The 14,988-nt window shown below is 42.6% G+C and overlaps 1 protein-coding gene across 1 annotated transcript in view; it reads left to right on the top strand.

The window, feature by feature from the left end:
• The window catches only part of LOC108785582 (poly [ADP-ribose] polymerase 4-like), a 60,076-nt gene that overhangs the window by 34,744 nt on the left and 10,344 nt on the right, over positions 1–14,988 (top strand). Inside the window, exons 16-22 of the mRNA XM_018554672.1 lie at positions 953–1,090; positions 2,688–2,865; positions 4,563–4,630; positions 8,754–8,941; positions 10,201–10,300; positions 12,803–12,973; positions 14,667–14,747. Of these exons, the coding sequence (XP_018410174.1) occupies positions 953–1,090; positions 2,688–2,865; positions 4,563–4,630; positions 8,754–8,941; positions 10,201–10,300; positions 12,803–12,973; positions 14,667–14,747 (924 nt within the window). The remainder of the gene's footprint in view (positions 1–952; positions 1,091–2,687; positions 2,866–4,562; positions 4,631–8,753; positions 8,942–10,200; positions 10,301–12,802; positions 12,974–14,666; positions 14,748–14,988) is intronic.

The following is a 14,988-nucleotide window of genomic DNA, read 5'->3' as shown; positions in this document are numbered from 1 at the left end:
GACCATAGGATGCAGGGAGGTCCGGCGCGCGTTATGGAGCACCCGACAGACTGTAGCTTCTGACACAGCTTCTATGACAGAAGCTGTGACAGAAGCTGCAGTTAGTGACTGCTGAGACAGGTGGCGCTGTGATTACAGCGCCACGGTCTCAGTGATCACACAGAGCAGACGAAGAAAGTCCGTTCTTCGTCTGCTCTATGGTGATCTCCATCGTCGCCGCTGCTCGGTTTTAATACGAGTGATCTAATTAGATCACTCGTATTAAACGAGCAGTAGCTCCTACTGCTGAATACGATCGCCGCCGCCGCTGCTCGGCTTTAATAAGAGTGATCTCATTAGATCACTCGTATTAAACGAGCAGTGGCTCCTACTACTCGCCCGGCGCCCGAAACTGCATGTCTCGGGCGTCGGGATTCGCTCCATAAGACGCAGGCACATTTTCCCCCTCCTTTTGGGGGGAAAAAAGTGCGTCTTATGGAGCGAAAAATACGGTATGTTGTCCTAGATTGTCCACTTGTCCTGCCTTCTCCAAACTCTTCACCCTTTTGTGAATAATCCTGTTAGACTTTGTTCACACAGATACTGAATTTTTTAACTTGTATTCAGGCCTCACTGCTCTTATTCCCCAAACAGCCTGAAGCCGTTGGAGTGAATGCTTAGTATGGTCTGAACACTGCAAGCACAGAAAGTGTGTTCTGGTGGCTTCTGTCAAGTGTCACCTTTTAGCATGTGAACTTAGCCTAAGCATCAGTGACCAGCATTAAATTCTATATTCTGCATTATATAGAACTTTCAATTATGAAGAGACACAGTAGGGTATTATATACACCTGTTTGCAATCTTGAAAACCCCACCTATCATGGTCCGAAAAAAGATGCCTATATGCCATGAGTTTATTTCTAAATCAAATACATGATGCAAGGATCACTGATTCAATTTTTACTCTTTCTAGCAAACAGAGTGCAAAGCTGTGATCAAGGTGGAAGAAGGCAGTTCCCTGATTGATGAAGGTTTTTGTTTAAACATACGTCTTGAAGATGCTTATATCCCGAGAATGTGGGTTGAAACACATCCAGACCAAAACAGTGAGGTAAAACATTCCATCTCCTGTAAAGGATTCTGACGTTTTTCTCTTTGGGGTACAAAACATGACATATTTCAACTAGAATATCTCATTTTTATGTTTTTTACATTAACAGTCATTTCGGGAAGGAAACTTTTTATATCTTAAAAGGCTACATAGCACACATACTAAAAGTGTAAAAAAATAGTCCCAATGCCAGAAACATGTGGAAGAATTGAAAGAAAATAAAAAATTCAGTCTGTGTGTGCTTAACCATTCCTTCTCAGCATGACTAGCCAAGCAATTGTAAACCAGATTTTAAAAAGAGCTTTGTTTCATAATTCAACAGAAAATTCTCATGTTTTGATATATTTAAGCCATGCTGTTAATCAGCATGATAAAGTATAGGGGTGGGCATTGTTCAACATTGTTCAAGGTGTTATGCACTGGACTGTATCTCATCTGTCATACCATGACCAGATAAGGTTAAAAACAACCGTCCAGGCTGCCTATAAATTAGCAGGATAGTAGGTAACACACTGCCCAGTCCCTCATCCTTCCTTCCGGACTTACAAATATAATTGGGCAACACACCACTGTGAAGTTCTGCCACTAATACATTTATTGTGGATCACAATAGCACTCCAGAATGTTTGCGCTTCTCATCATGTTCTTAGACAATCTACATACTCCATGCTGACTGGATTAAGGTGATTATAAATTCTGGGGAATGTGCCTAACCCAGAATTGAAGAAGTTGCTTACAAAAGCAGTGTAATATCTTCAACAGTTCAATGGTACTAACTACTATTGACTTCCCATATTAACGCATCATAATGCCATGCCCCTACCATATCATAACCACATGCATTGCTCTTTTTTTCCCCATATTCTTGTTTATTTCTAGACCTATGTCTAGACACACGTGTCAGTATTTCTGTTTACTATGTTTTTGCCCTTACGTAGTTAGTCAGTTTGAAAAAAGATACAAGTCCATCGAGTTCAACCTATAGAGATAAGAGAAAAAAAAAAAGAAAAAAAACCCGCTATGCCCACAGTTACCCACTGTTGGTCCAGAGGAAGACAAAAAAAAAACCCCTATAAAGCACGGTTCAATTTGCTCCAACAGGGGAAACAATTCCTTCCTGATCCCATAAGGCAATCAGACATTCTCTGTATCAACAATCTCTGGTGCTTAATATAATAAGAGCTCAATATCCAGTAATATTCTGTGCATTTGGAAATATATCCCAATTTTTTTTTTAAACAGTTACCTGAGCTAGCTATAGTTAGCTTACTCATTGTCTCCTCAGTATTATATGGTTGCGTTATCACTAAATCACTAACCACAATCACTAACATCTCATATTTGCTTTACCAACTTAATTTCAAAAGCAATTTTTTATGTTTTCAAATCTGCAGCTATCATTAAAATAATAACCAGTGATCCTTCCATAAAGAACACTCTTTTATAGGGTGACAACAATTTGTCCCTGTCTCCAGATTATGTTCGCCTGCAGATTAATGGTTGAGCTTCATCAATTTGTTGATTTAATTTCTATTTCCATTTGGTTAACAACAACTTCTTTTCACTGACTGTTGAATGTCATTTTTGTTTTTGGCAGGCATGCATGCTGATATTTCAGCCTCAGTTTGAAGAGTCATACGAAATGTCAAAAGTAACTATCTTTCTTGATTGTTCCAATTCCATGGAATCCTGTTTTCATAGTGCTAAACAGGTTGCACTGCTTGCCCTCAAAACTCTGTATGTCAGTGGAATCAACATTGTCACTTTTGGATCAAGTAAGTAAAGTGATACAAGTGAACTATATATCATTATAGGAAAGACTTTCAGACAGGTTGTATGTGTATGTTACCGTTTATGTTGTTACATACAGTACAGTAGTTACATACAGTATGGTAACAGTTAATAAGGATAAAAAAGACTCCAATAAACGTATCCAATAAAGTGTATGTAAACCTAAGAAATATGTTCACTCCAATCAATTCTAAATGTCGCTTTAAGCTCCATGATTCATATTTTTCTATATTTTGTGTTGGCCAGTTAACCAAATACCTGATAATCCTGCCAGTCTTCTTATATTGCCCTCCTTCCTGTTGCATCCTGTCAACACTAACCATGAGTTCAGACCCAGAGTATTATTGACAGACATGCACTGTAACTCCTGTAATGGGAACAGCAGGACCCTGTCAAAATGTACAGCTATCCTCCAGTCCCATAGTCAGCTTGTGAAAATACAGGCTGACACACCCATCGGTCCAGCCTTACAGAACCTGACTGACTGCATCTCCTGGCAGAAGCCTTACCACACATTTACGCCTGCGCAATTCATGAACATGCACCAAACTTGCACAAAACCACATGCTGTGGCACATGTTGACACAAATGTTGCAAAAAGCAAAACGTGCTTAAGTTGCCATTCATTTCTAGTGACACCCCAAACGTTGGCAGGAAGACGTGGAAGCCAAAAACGCTTCATTCAGCAGCAAACAACATTTGCTACTTCCGCTTTTTGCGTTTGTCACACGCTTAGGACCCCATTGCACTCAATGGGGACGCGTGGCACGCAAAAGTGATGAATGTTCCCAGAACGCCATGGTGTGAATGTGGGTTTACTGTCAATAGAGCAGTTGCAGACAGTAGAAGCAGATAATTCCTTTGGAGTCTCTGCCCCAAGCCCTTAGACATCCAGGAGACAAAGAGGATATAGCGGTCGATTAATCAGTGGGCACTATTAAAGTCTACCATCCAGGCAACTAGATTATAGGTGTATTAGCAAGAGTAAACGCAAAGAAAAGACAACATGGTTCACTACAGAAGTAAGTACGTTAGTTAAGGATGAAATAATCAGCATTATTATAGAAAATACAAAGAAACAAAAAGCTGTAGCTGATAGAGACGTGTATAAAAACAGAGACGTGTGTAAAACAGAAAAAAAGGAGGCCAAACATAATATCTGTGTTGTTAAAGCACAGAAACAGGAGGAAATGGCTAAATCTGTAAAAAAAATAGACATTCCCCCTTTTTTTAGGTATATCAGTGACACCAAGCAAAAATACTAAACATAGATCAAAACTGGGTATAACACTTATATTGAGGGAGACCCTGATGTAGCAAACCATTTAAATAATAACTTCTGTTCAGAATTATTTTACACTAACAAACACAAGCTGGGAGATAACGTTGGGTTCAGGGTCATTCATTTACGTTCAGTCCTATTTCAATCAGTTAAGGAATTGGGCATACGGCATACGCACTGAACATTATGTAAGTTCCCAGGGTGTGCGCAGCACTCATGGCAATTCTGGCAATTCCCCATTCTGGAGTTATAATCAGTGAGACCTGGCTGTCATATGGACAGGTGGGTCCTGCTCTGTATATCAGGAGTAACTGCAGGAGTTTTTCTAATGTTTGCAGAAAGGATTGATCCATCTTCTGTATTTGTTTGCACAAATATTCTAATGTTTCTTTCTCACAGCTTACAAAGAATTTTATCTCTATCCAAAGCAGACCAATGACTTGTCGGAAATGGAAACATTTATTAAGGTAATACAATTCTTGCTTTGACCCTTTCGCTGCCAGTGCCGTATGACTTATTTCTAACTGTGTAAAGCCAACAGTCGGCTTTATACTCGAAGCAATTCTGGTGGCTAAAAAGCCACCAGATCGCTTCCAGCATCTGGTAAATGGAGGCACCACATTCATGGTTAGCTCAAAATTGATGGCCTGCACAGGCTTTTAAAGGGCTGTCTATGGACAATTTAGGGTACTGTTTTTTTCACCATTTCATGGGCGCATGCAATTTTTAAGCTTGGCATGTTGGGTATCTATTTACTCAGCACAATCTCATCCTTTATAATTAAAAAGATGATTATTATTTTGTGTTCTTGTGCACTAAAAGTAACAAGTGTATTTTTTACTGAAATGTTGGGCTTGATAAAGTGTTGCAATAATATTATGCAACATAAAAATTTGCAACTGCCACCATTTTATTCTACAAGGTCTCCGTTTTCAGGAAATATTTAGTTCTGGAGAGGGTTAAGCAATTTTTAGGCTTATAATGTGGATTATAACATGTGTAAACAGCACAGAAAAAAAATGCTCTGGGACCGTCAGGGTTAAAGAGATTAGACATTTGCTAGATTTGTTGTTCTTTATAGGGCAGGCATTTTACTCAGTGTAATATTATTTCACGAAAATGTAACTTTAAATCCTATTTTCAGTCATTCCTGGCCTACAAAATCATTTTACTTTAAAAGCAGTATTAAACTCTATTTTTTTTCAATAATGACTCTAGATAAACATGTATACATTGCCCAGCATAGTATTTCTTTAAATGCTTGCCCAAACGCTTGCAGTCATCATATTTCCAGGAAGCTGGCTCCAACTCTCTGAGCTGCACTTCGCTGAACTCAGGGCTGTCTTTAATATTGATTGGACCCTGGGCAAACATTTTCTTGGGCCCCTACCCACCAAGCCACGTCCCCTACCTGCCATGCAGTTTCTCTCTCCACCCCAACACCCCAAATCAATGTATTTTTTTTTTTTTAATGATTGGTCCAGTAACTGATAAAGTGTTACAATCAGCCAGTGCTGCAGATATATAAAAAATATATCTGCGGTGCTGGCTGATTGTAACACTCCTTCAGTTACTGTTTGTGAATCACCCCCTCTGCGGCACTCACAAAGTCTGATAGAAGTGACATTTCAGACCGATCAGCTGCCCCAGGCAGACAATCGTTTTCTCCTGCACTTGCGCAGTGAGAGGATCTGCCCTGGAACAGCCGACAAAGCCTTGGAATGCTTGACCTAATGGGCGGTCATACATTCCACCACTGTCAAACTGAACTGGATTACGTTGTAATGTGTGACCACGTCACTGGTAACACATTCCAACGTAGTCACATGATAGAACACCTGCTCTGTCACTTGCAAAGGTATCCCCTGAGTAATACAGGAGTTTGGGAGGAGCAAGGCACTGTGGCTCTGTCTGCAATGCACAGGGATCAGAGCCTATCATACATACCCAGACCAGCCGGTGTTCTGTCGAGAATGCCGACCCAGTCGAATTTGCCTACCTCACCATCTGTGCTTGCGCACAGGCAGCATTGACAAGGAAACAGGGATTTATTTATGAAGTATTCATTTCTAATTGTTAATTGTGACCGTTGATAATGTGCTATCTGAACCAGTAAATGATGGATGATATTTTATGCACATTCACAATTAACATCCTAAGCAATTACATTACTATGTAATTGCTTAGGATATTAATTGTGAATGTGCATAAAATGCCATCCATCATTTACAGCCATGGATGGCATATTATGAACGGTCACAATTAACAATTGGAAATTAAAACTTTGTAAATAAATGCCTGTTTCCTCGTTCATCCCGGTGTGTGCGCAAGCGCATATGGTGAGGTCGGCAAATTCGACTGACAGAACACCAGCCCGCCCATCTGCGTCATCAGTTGCTTGGCAGACACGGGGCTGATCACAAAAAAAAGGTCCCGCTCTCCTGATTTCTGCTTTCTGTCTGCAAGGGGATCAGAGTCTGTCAATGAGCCTGTCATAGACAGAGCAGACAAAGGTCCCAATCTGCCAATCTCTGCTGTCTGTCTTATCTCTGAAAAGATAAGGGAAACCAGGAGCATGAGGAGGGAAGAAGGGACGAGACACTGACATCCCGCATCTCCAGGTAGGCAGCGAGCAGTGCAGGCTCAAGGGGTGGCTGTTTTGGACCCCATAACAATGACTGGGCCCAGGCCAACTGCCCCTTCTGCCCTGCGTTAAAGACGGGCCTGCCTGAACTTCCTGTCCAGTACAAGAACCATTGTCCATCTACTAGCTAGGAGGAGTGAAAAAGAAGTAAAAGGGGGAAGGGGGGGGGGGGTTGGAGTGGTTAGCCTTGCTATGCCTGTGTGTTCAATCTAAAACAAAGTGTCACAGTGCATTGCTTCAGTAATTGTTCAGTGCACATGCTTATTGGCCGTTATGACCTAAATTTTGCTATTCCTGAAAAGTGAACGCAAGTAGGAGAACATTGATCACATGGTTTACAAACAACACAGAAATACCATAGTTGGAAAAGCTGCCTGGTTTTCACTTCAATATTTGTTTTTTTATTTTTCTTAAAAATATATTCAAGTACTTTAACTATTAACCATAATGTAACTTATTTGTGTCTCACTCAGCTGTAGATCCTCAAATCATCTCTGAATTGGTGCTGACACTGTCCTTCCTTCTGTAGGGTGGCTACATTTGTTCCCCATGGTCCCTGTGTGTGTTGAAAAGTAGCCACGGCTCCAAGCTCACTCCCATGATGGACTACAATCTCATGTTTAGTTTTCTAAATTATAGTCCATCACTGGAGCCAGCTTGGAATGGTGGCTACTTTACAATACCAATGGCTACTTTCCATGCACCGATACTAGTATGTGTATCGGTGCATCCCTATGTAATACAATGGGCAGCACAGTGGTGTTGTGGTTAGCGCTTCTGCCTTGCAGCACTGGGGGGTCCCTGGTTTAAATCCCAGCCAGGCCACTACCTGCAAGGAGTTTGAATGTTCTCCCTGTGCCTGCGTGGGTTTCCCACGGGTACTCTGGTTTCCTCTCAGAGCCCTGCTGGTAGGTTAATTGGCTCCTGTCTAAATCAGCCCTTGTATGTATGCATGTGAGATGGGGACCTTAGATTGTAAGCTCCTTGAGGGCAGGGACTGATGTGATTGTGCACTATGTAGTGCACTGTGTAAATTGTTGGTGCTATATGTATACTTGTAATAAATAAATAGTACTAAACCAAAGATTTGTCCTAGAGAAAAAGAGGGGTGGAGAGAATCATGCATTTGGTGTCACTCAGGTTAAACTGCTGAGCACTTGCAAGATCATGTCATGTAATGTTGACATCACCCTAAGGCCCTGGTGCCCAATCTGCTTTAAACCCCCAAAGAATGATATATTTAACAGGTCCCCTGTGTGATAGAATTGAGGAAGGGACAGGTTCGCTTTTTGGAGACATCAGAGGTCTATTAGACTCCTACTATCCCCTATGAACATGCTTTATCAGCTACTTTTCCAGTCACAGCAGCCAGAGAAATGACAGCATGAGACCAAAAGTTACCAAATCATTGGTCGCTTCCAGGTTAAGTGACTGGACGGGAGATCAGAAACTGGAAGTGTGGAGATCTACCACCGATCCAGCCACTGACACCCGCTGTGCCAGTACTGGAACAACAGAGCCCCGAATAGCCAGCAGCAGTGGTGAAAGGTGGGGTCGCACACTCAGCTGCATATAAATGATCAGGCAGCTATACAGCTGCCTGATCATTTGTATGTAAAAGCGGGGCACTGGCTGAAAAGAACAGTACCAAGATCATGCCTGCAGCAGCAGCTGCGATCTTGGTATAACCACTTCAGTCCGTGTCTTTTATATATGTATTGCAGTCCTGAAATGGTTAATTAATATAAATGGCATTAGTCTGTGTTTTATACCTGCCTGGCGTTCAGTGTTAACATATGCAAAGGTTAATATGAATTAGTTTAAAATTAATTTAAAGTTTAGATCACAAGACATGAATATGGGCAAAACATGTTGTGTTTGTATAGAAAAGCACTGCCTTCCCTTTGACGTAATTCTAATTTCATATATTTGTGATCCTTTCCTAGATGGCCAAACCCAATATGGGAAGTACAGAGTTCTGGAAGCCCCTACAGTCCACCTGTCTTTTGAGACCCTCCTCTGGTCATCATAAAATCCTCCTCATCTCTGATGGGCACCTCCAAAATGATAACCTTGTCTTCCAGATCCTAAAGAAAAATAAAAATCATATTAAATTGTTCACCTGTGGTGTAGGGTAAGTATTAGCCACTGAATCTATTAACAACACAGAGACCTTTGAAAGGGGTTGAAGGATGGGAAACTAACCCAGTGTCAAAAGATCTTTCCCATGCCTGACATTTGTATAAATATGTAAGGTTATGTCTAATGTAGGGCTGCAACAACGAATCGACTAAGTCGATAATAATTGATAATGAATATTGTTGTCAGAGATTTTCATTATCGATTTAGTTGGACAGTTGATTAGTTGTTGCAGCTCCTCACAGCCTCCCTCTCCCCGCCTCACCTAGCTGCAGACTCTCACTGATAATCTGACATAAAGGTGGCGGGGCTGCCAGCAGACACACCTAAACCACTCCTGGACACCGAGCACACGTGCGCTTGTGTGTATTATGTGTTGTATGTGTACTGTGTGTAATATGTGTTGTATGTGTGTATGTGTGCTGTGTGTACTGTGTGTGTGTGTGTTATGTGTACTGTATGTGTTATCTGTTGTACGTGTACTGTGTGTGTACTGCAGTGGTGTAACAACCGGGGGGCAGCCGGGGCGCTGGCCCCGGGCGTAAAGCTGAAGAGGGGCGCTGGCCAAAAATTGCACTTTTGGCTAAATGCCGAAAGTGCCATTTTCCTGCCGTTTTGTCGGCGCAGCCGTGATTTATTTCCTGCCCGCTGGGCGATGCTCTTTGTCCCAGCGGGGAGGAGAGAAAGTGACAGCCGGCCGAGCGCTGCGGGAGGAGACCGTCGTGAGCGACCGGTGTCTCTCCTCCCACACCGCTCAGCCGCCTATCACAGTCCGGCAGAGTGGTGTGGGGGCGGAGACAGTCCACGCTGTCACAGGAGGCGGAGCTCTCCTCCCTGCACCGCTCACTCAGCCTTCTGTGACAGCGTGTCAGAGAGGAGAGCGAGAGCAAACACTATCTATGGAAGTATAAACAGTTTTTATGATTCCCAGATTACTTTTTTCTGTGTTTAGATGTTGCTGTGTTTAGCTGCATGTATACACAATTACATGCGTTTAGGCGTGTTTAGTCATATAAAACCAGGGTAAACAGTGCCAGGATGCCAAAAATTCTTGTTTGTGTAAACACATCTGGACTGAATGCAACTAGATGCTGATAAATGCCTGGGTGTGCATTCAGCTATAGCAAAGCAGTAAATTCTTTTAGATCCATTTAGAGATTAGCTCCAAATGCACATGGAGGTATGTATTTAATTGCCGTGTGCATGAGGCCTAAGATTTTTACAGTTAATCCTATTTGTTGTGTTTTATTCCAGGGCAAAAGCAAATAAACATATGCTGAGGTGCTTGGCAAAAAATGGTGCTGGAGCATTTGAATATTTTGCAGACAAATCGAAGAGCAGCTGGAGAAGCCAGGTGATTTCAGGTTTCATTTCATACAGTATCCTCTGGGGGAATTGCTAAGTGGAAGTTTTTATGGTTTTTAATAGGGATGTGCCGATACCGAGTATTTGGGCAAGTACTCGTACTCACCCAAATGCTCCAATGCTTACCCCAGATACAGGAACTTCCGGTCAGAGAGAGATTTCCTCTGACTAGGAGTGCTGTGAGGGAACATGGAGCCGTCCTCCCGGCCAAACCATAAGCTGGGCGACGGCTTCCTGATTGGCCGGGAAGCCGGCTCCTTGCTGTTTGGCCGGCTCAATGCTGATTGGCCAGGAAGCCGGATTTCCAGCCAATCAGCATGGAGCCGGCCTCCCGACCAATCAGGAAGCCGGTGTCACAATCTGGATCAGGCTCGGAGTCCAGTAGCTGAAATAGCAGGCAAAGTCGTAGTCAAACAGGCCGGGTTCGGTACACAAGCAGACGGTAGTAGTAGAGGAGCAGGCAGAAGCGTAGTCAGAGATCAAGCCGAGGTTGGTAGTCAAAGGTATCAGATATGAAACAGAAGACAATGAGAGTAGTCTGTGAATCAGCAGCCAAAGGTCGGTACACGGGTAGCAGTATGGGCGGATTGTATCACAGAAGGAGCAGGAAGCAAGATATTGGCAGGAGCACAATAATCTGGCAAACAGGAAGTGCAGAGGCATGTCTTAAAGGAGAACTATGGGGTCAGTGTTTTTCCCCATAGTTCTCCAAAGGGTAACGGGGGGACACAAACTAGTGTCCTCCCGTTACCCTAAGCTCAGTATACCGCAAGCTACAGCTCGCGGTATACTGAGACGCCGCAGCCGGGACCGATCACGACTCTTTTGACGGGATCCGCCCAGCTGCGTGAGTGACAGCTGGCTCTGCCTATCTAGAGCCAGAGCCAGCTGTACCCGCCCCCTCCCCCGTCCGTTCCGCCAGTCAGCGCTGGCAGATCGGATCGGTGAGAGGGGAATGCAGCCCCTCCCCCTGTCACGGCAGAGAGCCGTGACAGGATCGAGAGGTGAGGGAATCCGGTATGTGTTCCCTCACCTCCCGTTCTACTGAGCCGACCTGTGACAGTCTCATTGTCACAGGTCGGCTTAGAACTATGACATGAGTGGAAATCACTCATGTCATAGTTCTCCTTTAAATAGGAAGTTCAAGGGACCCACTGCAGGCTACAGCAGAAGCCCTGGGTTCAGATCTGATTCCTGACAGCCGGGCAGTGGGGAATGACCTGCCTTCCAGCTTCCTGACTGGACGGAAGCTGGCTTCCCGGCCAATCAGCATTAAGGTGGCCAAACAGCATGCTGGCTTCCTGGCGGCGGGAACTTCTGGGTTCCATGCTCCCGCAGGTACACGTATCGGTATTCAGTTTTGGTACCAAAACTGGTACCAAAAGATAAATATCGGTACTCGATACTGGAAAACCGGTATCAGTGCATCCCTAGTTTTTAATAATATTGGTCAGAGCAGCAGGGACAGAATGTAAAAAGGAATTCTAATATTTTGAATAGAGCAGGTTTTCTGATGGGGATGCATCTTTTGATTACATTTTTTTAAGTAGGAATATTCTTTTTACTTCTGTTGTATCTACGAGACAGGAAGTGAAGTGAATTTGCTTAAATGAGACACAAATGGCAAAGAAAAACAACCCCTGAAAACCATAGCTATTAGTAATACCCTGGTCTTAGCAATTATACATATGTATTTGTGCACACTTCACTGCAGTGCAGTTTCCTGCAGTTACATGCATGTAATGCATTCTAGCCCTACATGTGCCACACAATGCACCTGCCGTGTTGAGAGTAAGTGGCACACAATGCAGCCCACAGCAGCCTCAGACATATAGTTATGACTAAAAGAGAGTGCATGGGAATGTGCATTCCCATGTGCTGGACAATCTTTAAAAGTAATACACTGATACTCTTTCCTTCATTTTGACCCTCCTTGTCCGTGTGTATGGAACAAATTCCATTTAATGGAAAACCTGTTCGCAATCAAGTTAGCTGTCTATTGGCTTTCCATTGAGGTCTATGATGTCCAAGCTGCACAAATGTGGGATGGGGGTGAGGGTATGGCACAAGGTAGGCCAGAAGTGAATTGTACTTTAAAATTATAAAAGGAACAAGGGAAGTACAAGGGCTCCTACTGCTGTCCTCTTGCAGGCAATGATAGTTTGTTGGCTGTGTCTGTTTTTGATTGCTTTTGAGTTTTGGACACAGAAAAAGCATGATGAAAAAAAGAGTGCCAGAATTCCTTATCTCTCAGTACTTTTTCACTTGAATGACTCAAAAATCATTGAAAACAAAACATTACCATGCCAGTCACAGAACTGATATTTTTGAAGGTAGAAGTCAGCAATGGCAGAGTCCTTTTAAGTGTAACTCCAAAGTCAACTCAAGGTAAATTAAGTGCACTTTCTGACATAATGGCAATCCTTGTTCTGAAGTTTTGTGAATTGTACCTTATGTGCTCCTACCCTAACTGTCTATTGTGTTGTCACAGATGGACAAACACGATTCAAGGCTGAAATCTGCTGCATGTACAGCTGTCTCCATTAAGTGGAGTCTGTTTGGTAGAAATCCTGCTGAACCCATGCAAGCACCCACCAACATTCAGACTCTATTTGACGATGACAGAATTATTGTTTATGGATTTGTCCCTCATTGCACTAAGGTAAGCATTTTATGTTTCATTAAAAGTAATTTGGTAACAACTAAACCTGAACACGTCCATAAACAGTGGTTGGTTTCCTTCAGTAAATGTTGCTTGTCAAAACAGTGAGTAGATCAGAGATATAGGTAGCTGAAATGTTATGCACATCTTGGCTATTGCTTTTAAAGTTGAATTTGGCTCCACCCCATTCCATTCCCATTTATTGGTCTTTTAATGTGATGGGCAGCTGCATTGATAAATAGGGAAGTGCAGGAGACCGAGCCATGCTGGATTTTGAGAGATGAGATGAGTTGAGATTTAAATACATGTAAAGATCTGAAAGTTATAAAGGGTTAGAACCTGTCGCCGTCTGTGATCCCATTAGGTAGATTAGCCCTCTCTATTTGAAAGAGATTTTAGAAAGAAAGAACACAACAGTGTAATGGGGGGGGGGGGGGGGGGAGAATTATTGTATTCATTTTAGTGTCCATTTACACCTTTGTGTTGCAGCAATGTACATTTTGAGTGATACCCCAATGCACTCATACAGTTGCTGACAATCCTCCGCCACTCATATGCACTACAGTGCATATGGTGTGCTGTGTTTAAAAAAACAAAACAAAAGGGGGTCATGTCCATTTCTGGCTGTTTTGTATTGCATTGGCAGCCCATACAAAATAAATGGGCTGCCTTAACACAACACACAGCAACATGCAACACAACATGCATATTGTAATGCACCATAATTCAATTCCTTTTTCTTTTTTTGTTATATTTATCCATTCCGATTCCTCTCAATAGTCTTTGATAAAGTTTTTTTAAGGATAATGTATGATTTTTTTCTATTTCTATTTGGTTTTTATATTAGTTTTTTCAGGAGTATCCTTAATAAATATGGGTTTTTAGCAGGATAGTATTGATAGCTTCTATACGTGTTAATGATATGTGAAATGGATTATGGTTGGAGACATTGGTACCTGTAAATTGTAAGCACATGGCACTTGAATAGTCTCAGCCAGGGAATGACAGCTGGCAGTGGCAAGATTCCGCAGGCGGAAGCTGAATGTAAATACAGCAGGTAGTGGGTGGGTATTGCTATTGCAGCCAGCCTGCTATTGGCTATTTCAAATTGCAATAGCCGGCTGGCTATTGCACCCACTGCTTGCTGTGCCCTACTCCCAGCTACAGTTCGCAGTATAATGAGACCGCCGGAGCCAGGACGGATTGCGACATTACTGTCGAGATCCACCCTGCTGCGTGAGTGACAGCTGGCTCTGCCTATCTAGAGGCAGAGCCAGCTGTACACGCCCCCTCCCCCGTCTATTCCGCCAGTCAGCGCTGGAGGATCGGACAGGGGAGGGGGGAATCCCTGCAGAGAGCCGTGAGTGACAGTCACGGCTCTCTGTAGGGACATGATCGAGAAGTGAGCGAGTGACGGTATGCGTTCGCTCACTTCCCGATCTATTGAGCCGACGTGTGACAGTTTCATTGTCACACGTCGGCACGAACTATGAGGTTGAGTGAAAATCACTCACCTCATAGTTCTCCTTTTAAGAATAAGGTCTGCAATAGCAGACCCCATACAGCTATATCGTTGATATTTTACTAGATAGTAACTAGGTAATAGGATGTTTTTCTCCTTCTTTCTTAAACATTTATTTATTGCTGATATTTACATAGTTGCCAATTACAATTACATTGTGTTCAATTTTAGGCCACACTGAAGGCTTTAATCAACAATAAAGAATTTAAGAACATGGTTTCAACCACTGAACTTCAGAAGACCACTGGAACAGTATGTTACAGATAATCTATAACTGAAATTTAAAAGCATTATATGAAGAAGTGATTTATTTTAATAAAAAAATAATTTTTAATAATACTGGGTAGGAACTGTGGTACCAAAAATGTCATAGCATAAATATTTGGCACCAATAGTTTTTTTTTATCATGCACAATATACACTCATCACACACAAAGGTGACTAAATCACACCTTTTAAAAGCAAGAGTCACTAATTCTTAAGAGAACTAGGC

The sequence above is a fragment of the Nanorana parkeri genome, unplaced genomic scaffold (genome assembly GCF_000935625.1).
Source record: "Nanorana parkeri isolate BGI_ZX_2015 unplaced genomic scaffold, ASM93562v1 scaffold169, whole genome shotgun sequence".
Taxonomy (NCBI): Eukaryota; Metazoa; Chordata; class Amphibia; order Anura; family Dicroglossidae; genus Nanorana; species Nanorana parkeri.
This window is presented reverse-complemented; position numbering and strand designations above follow the sequence as displayed.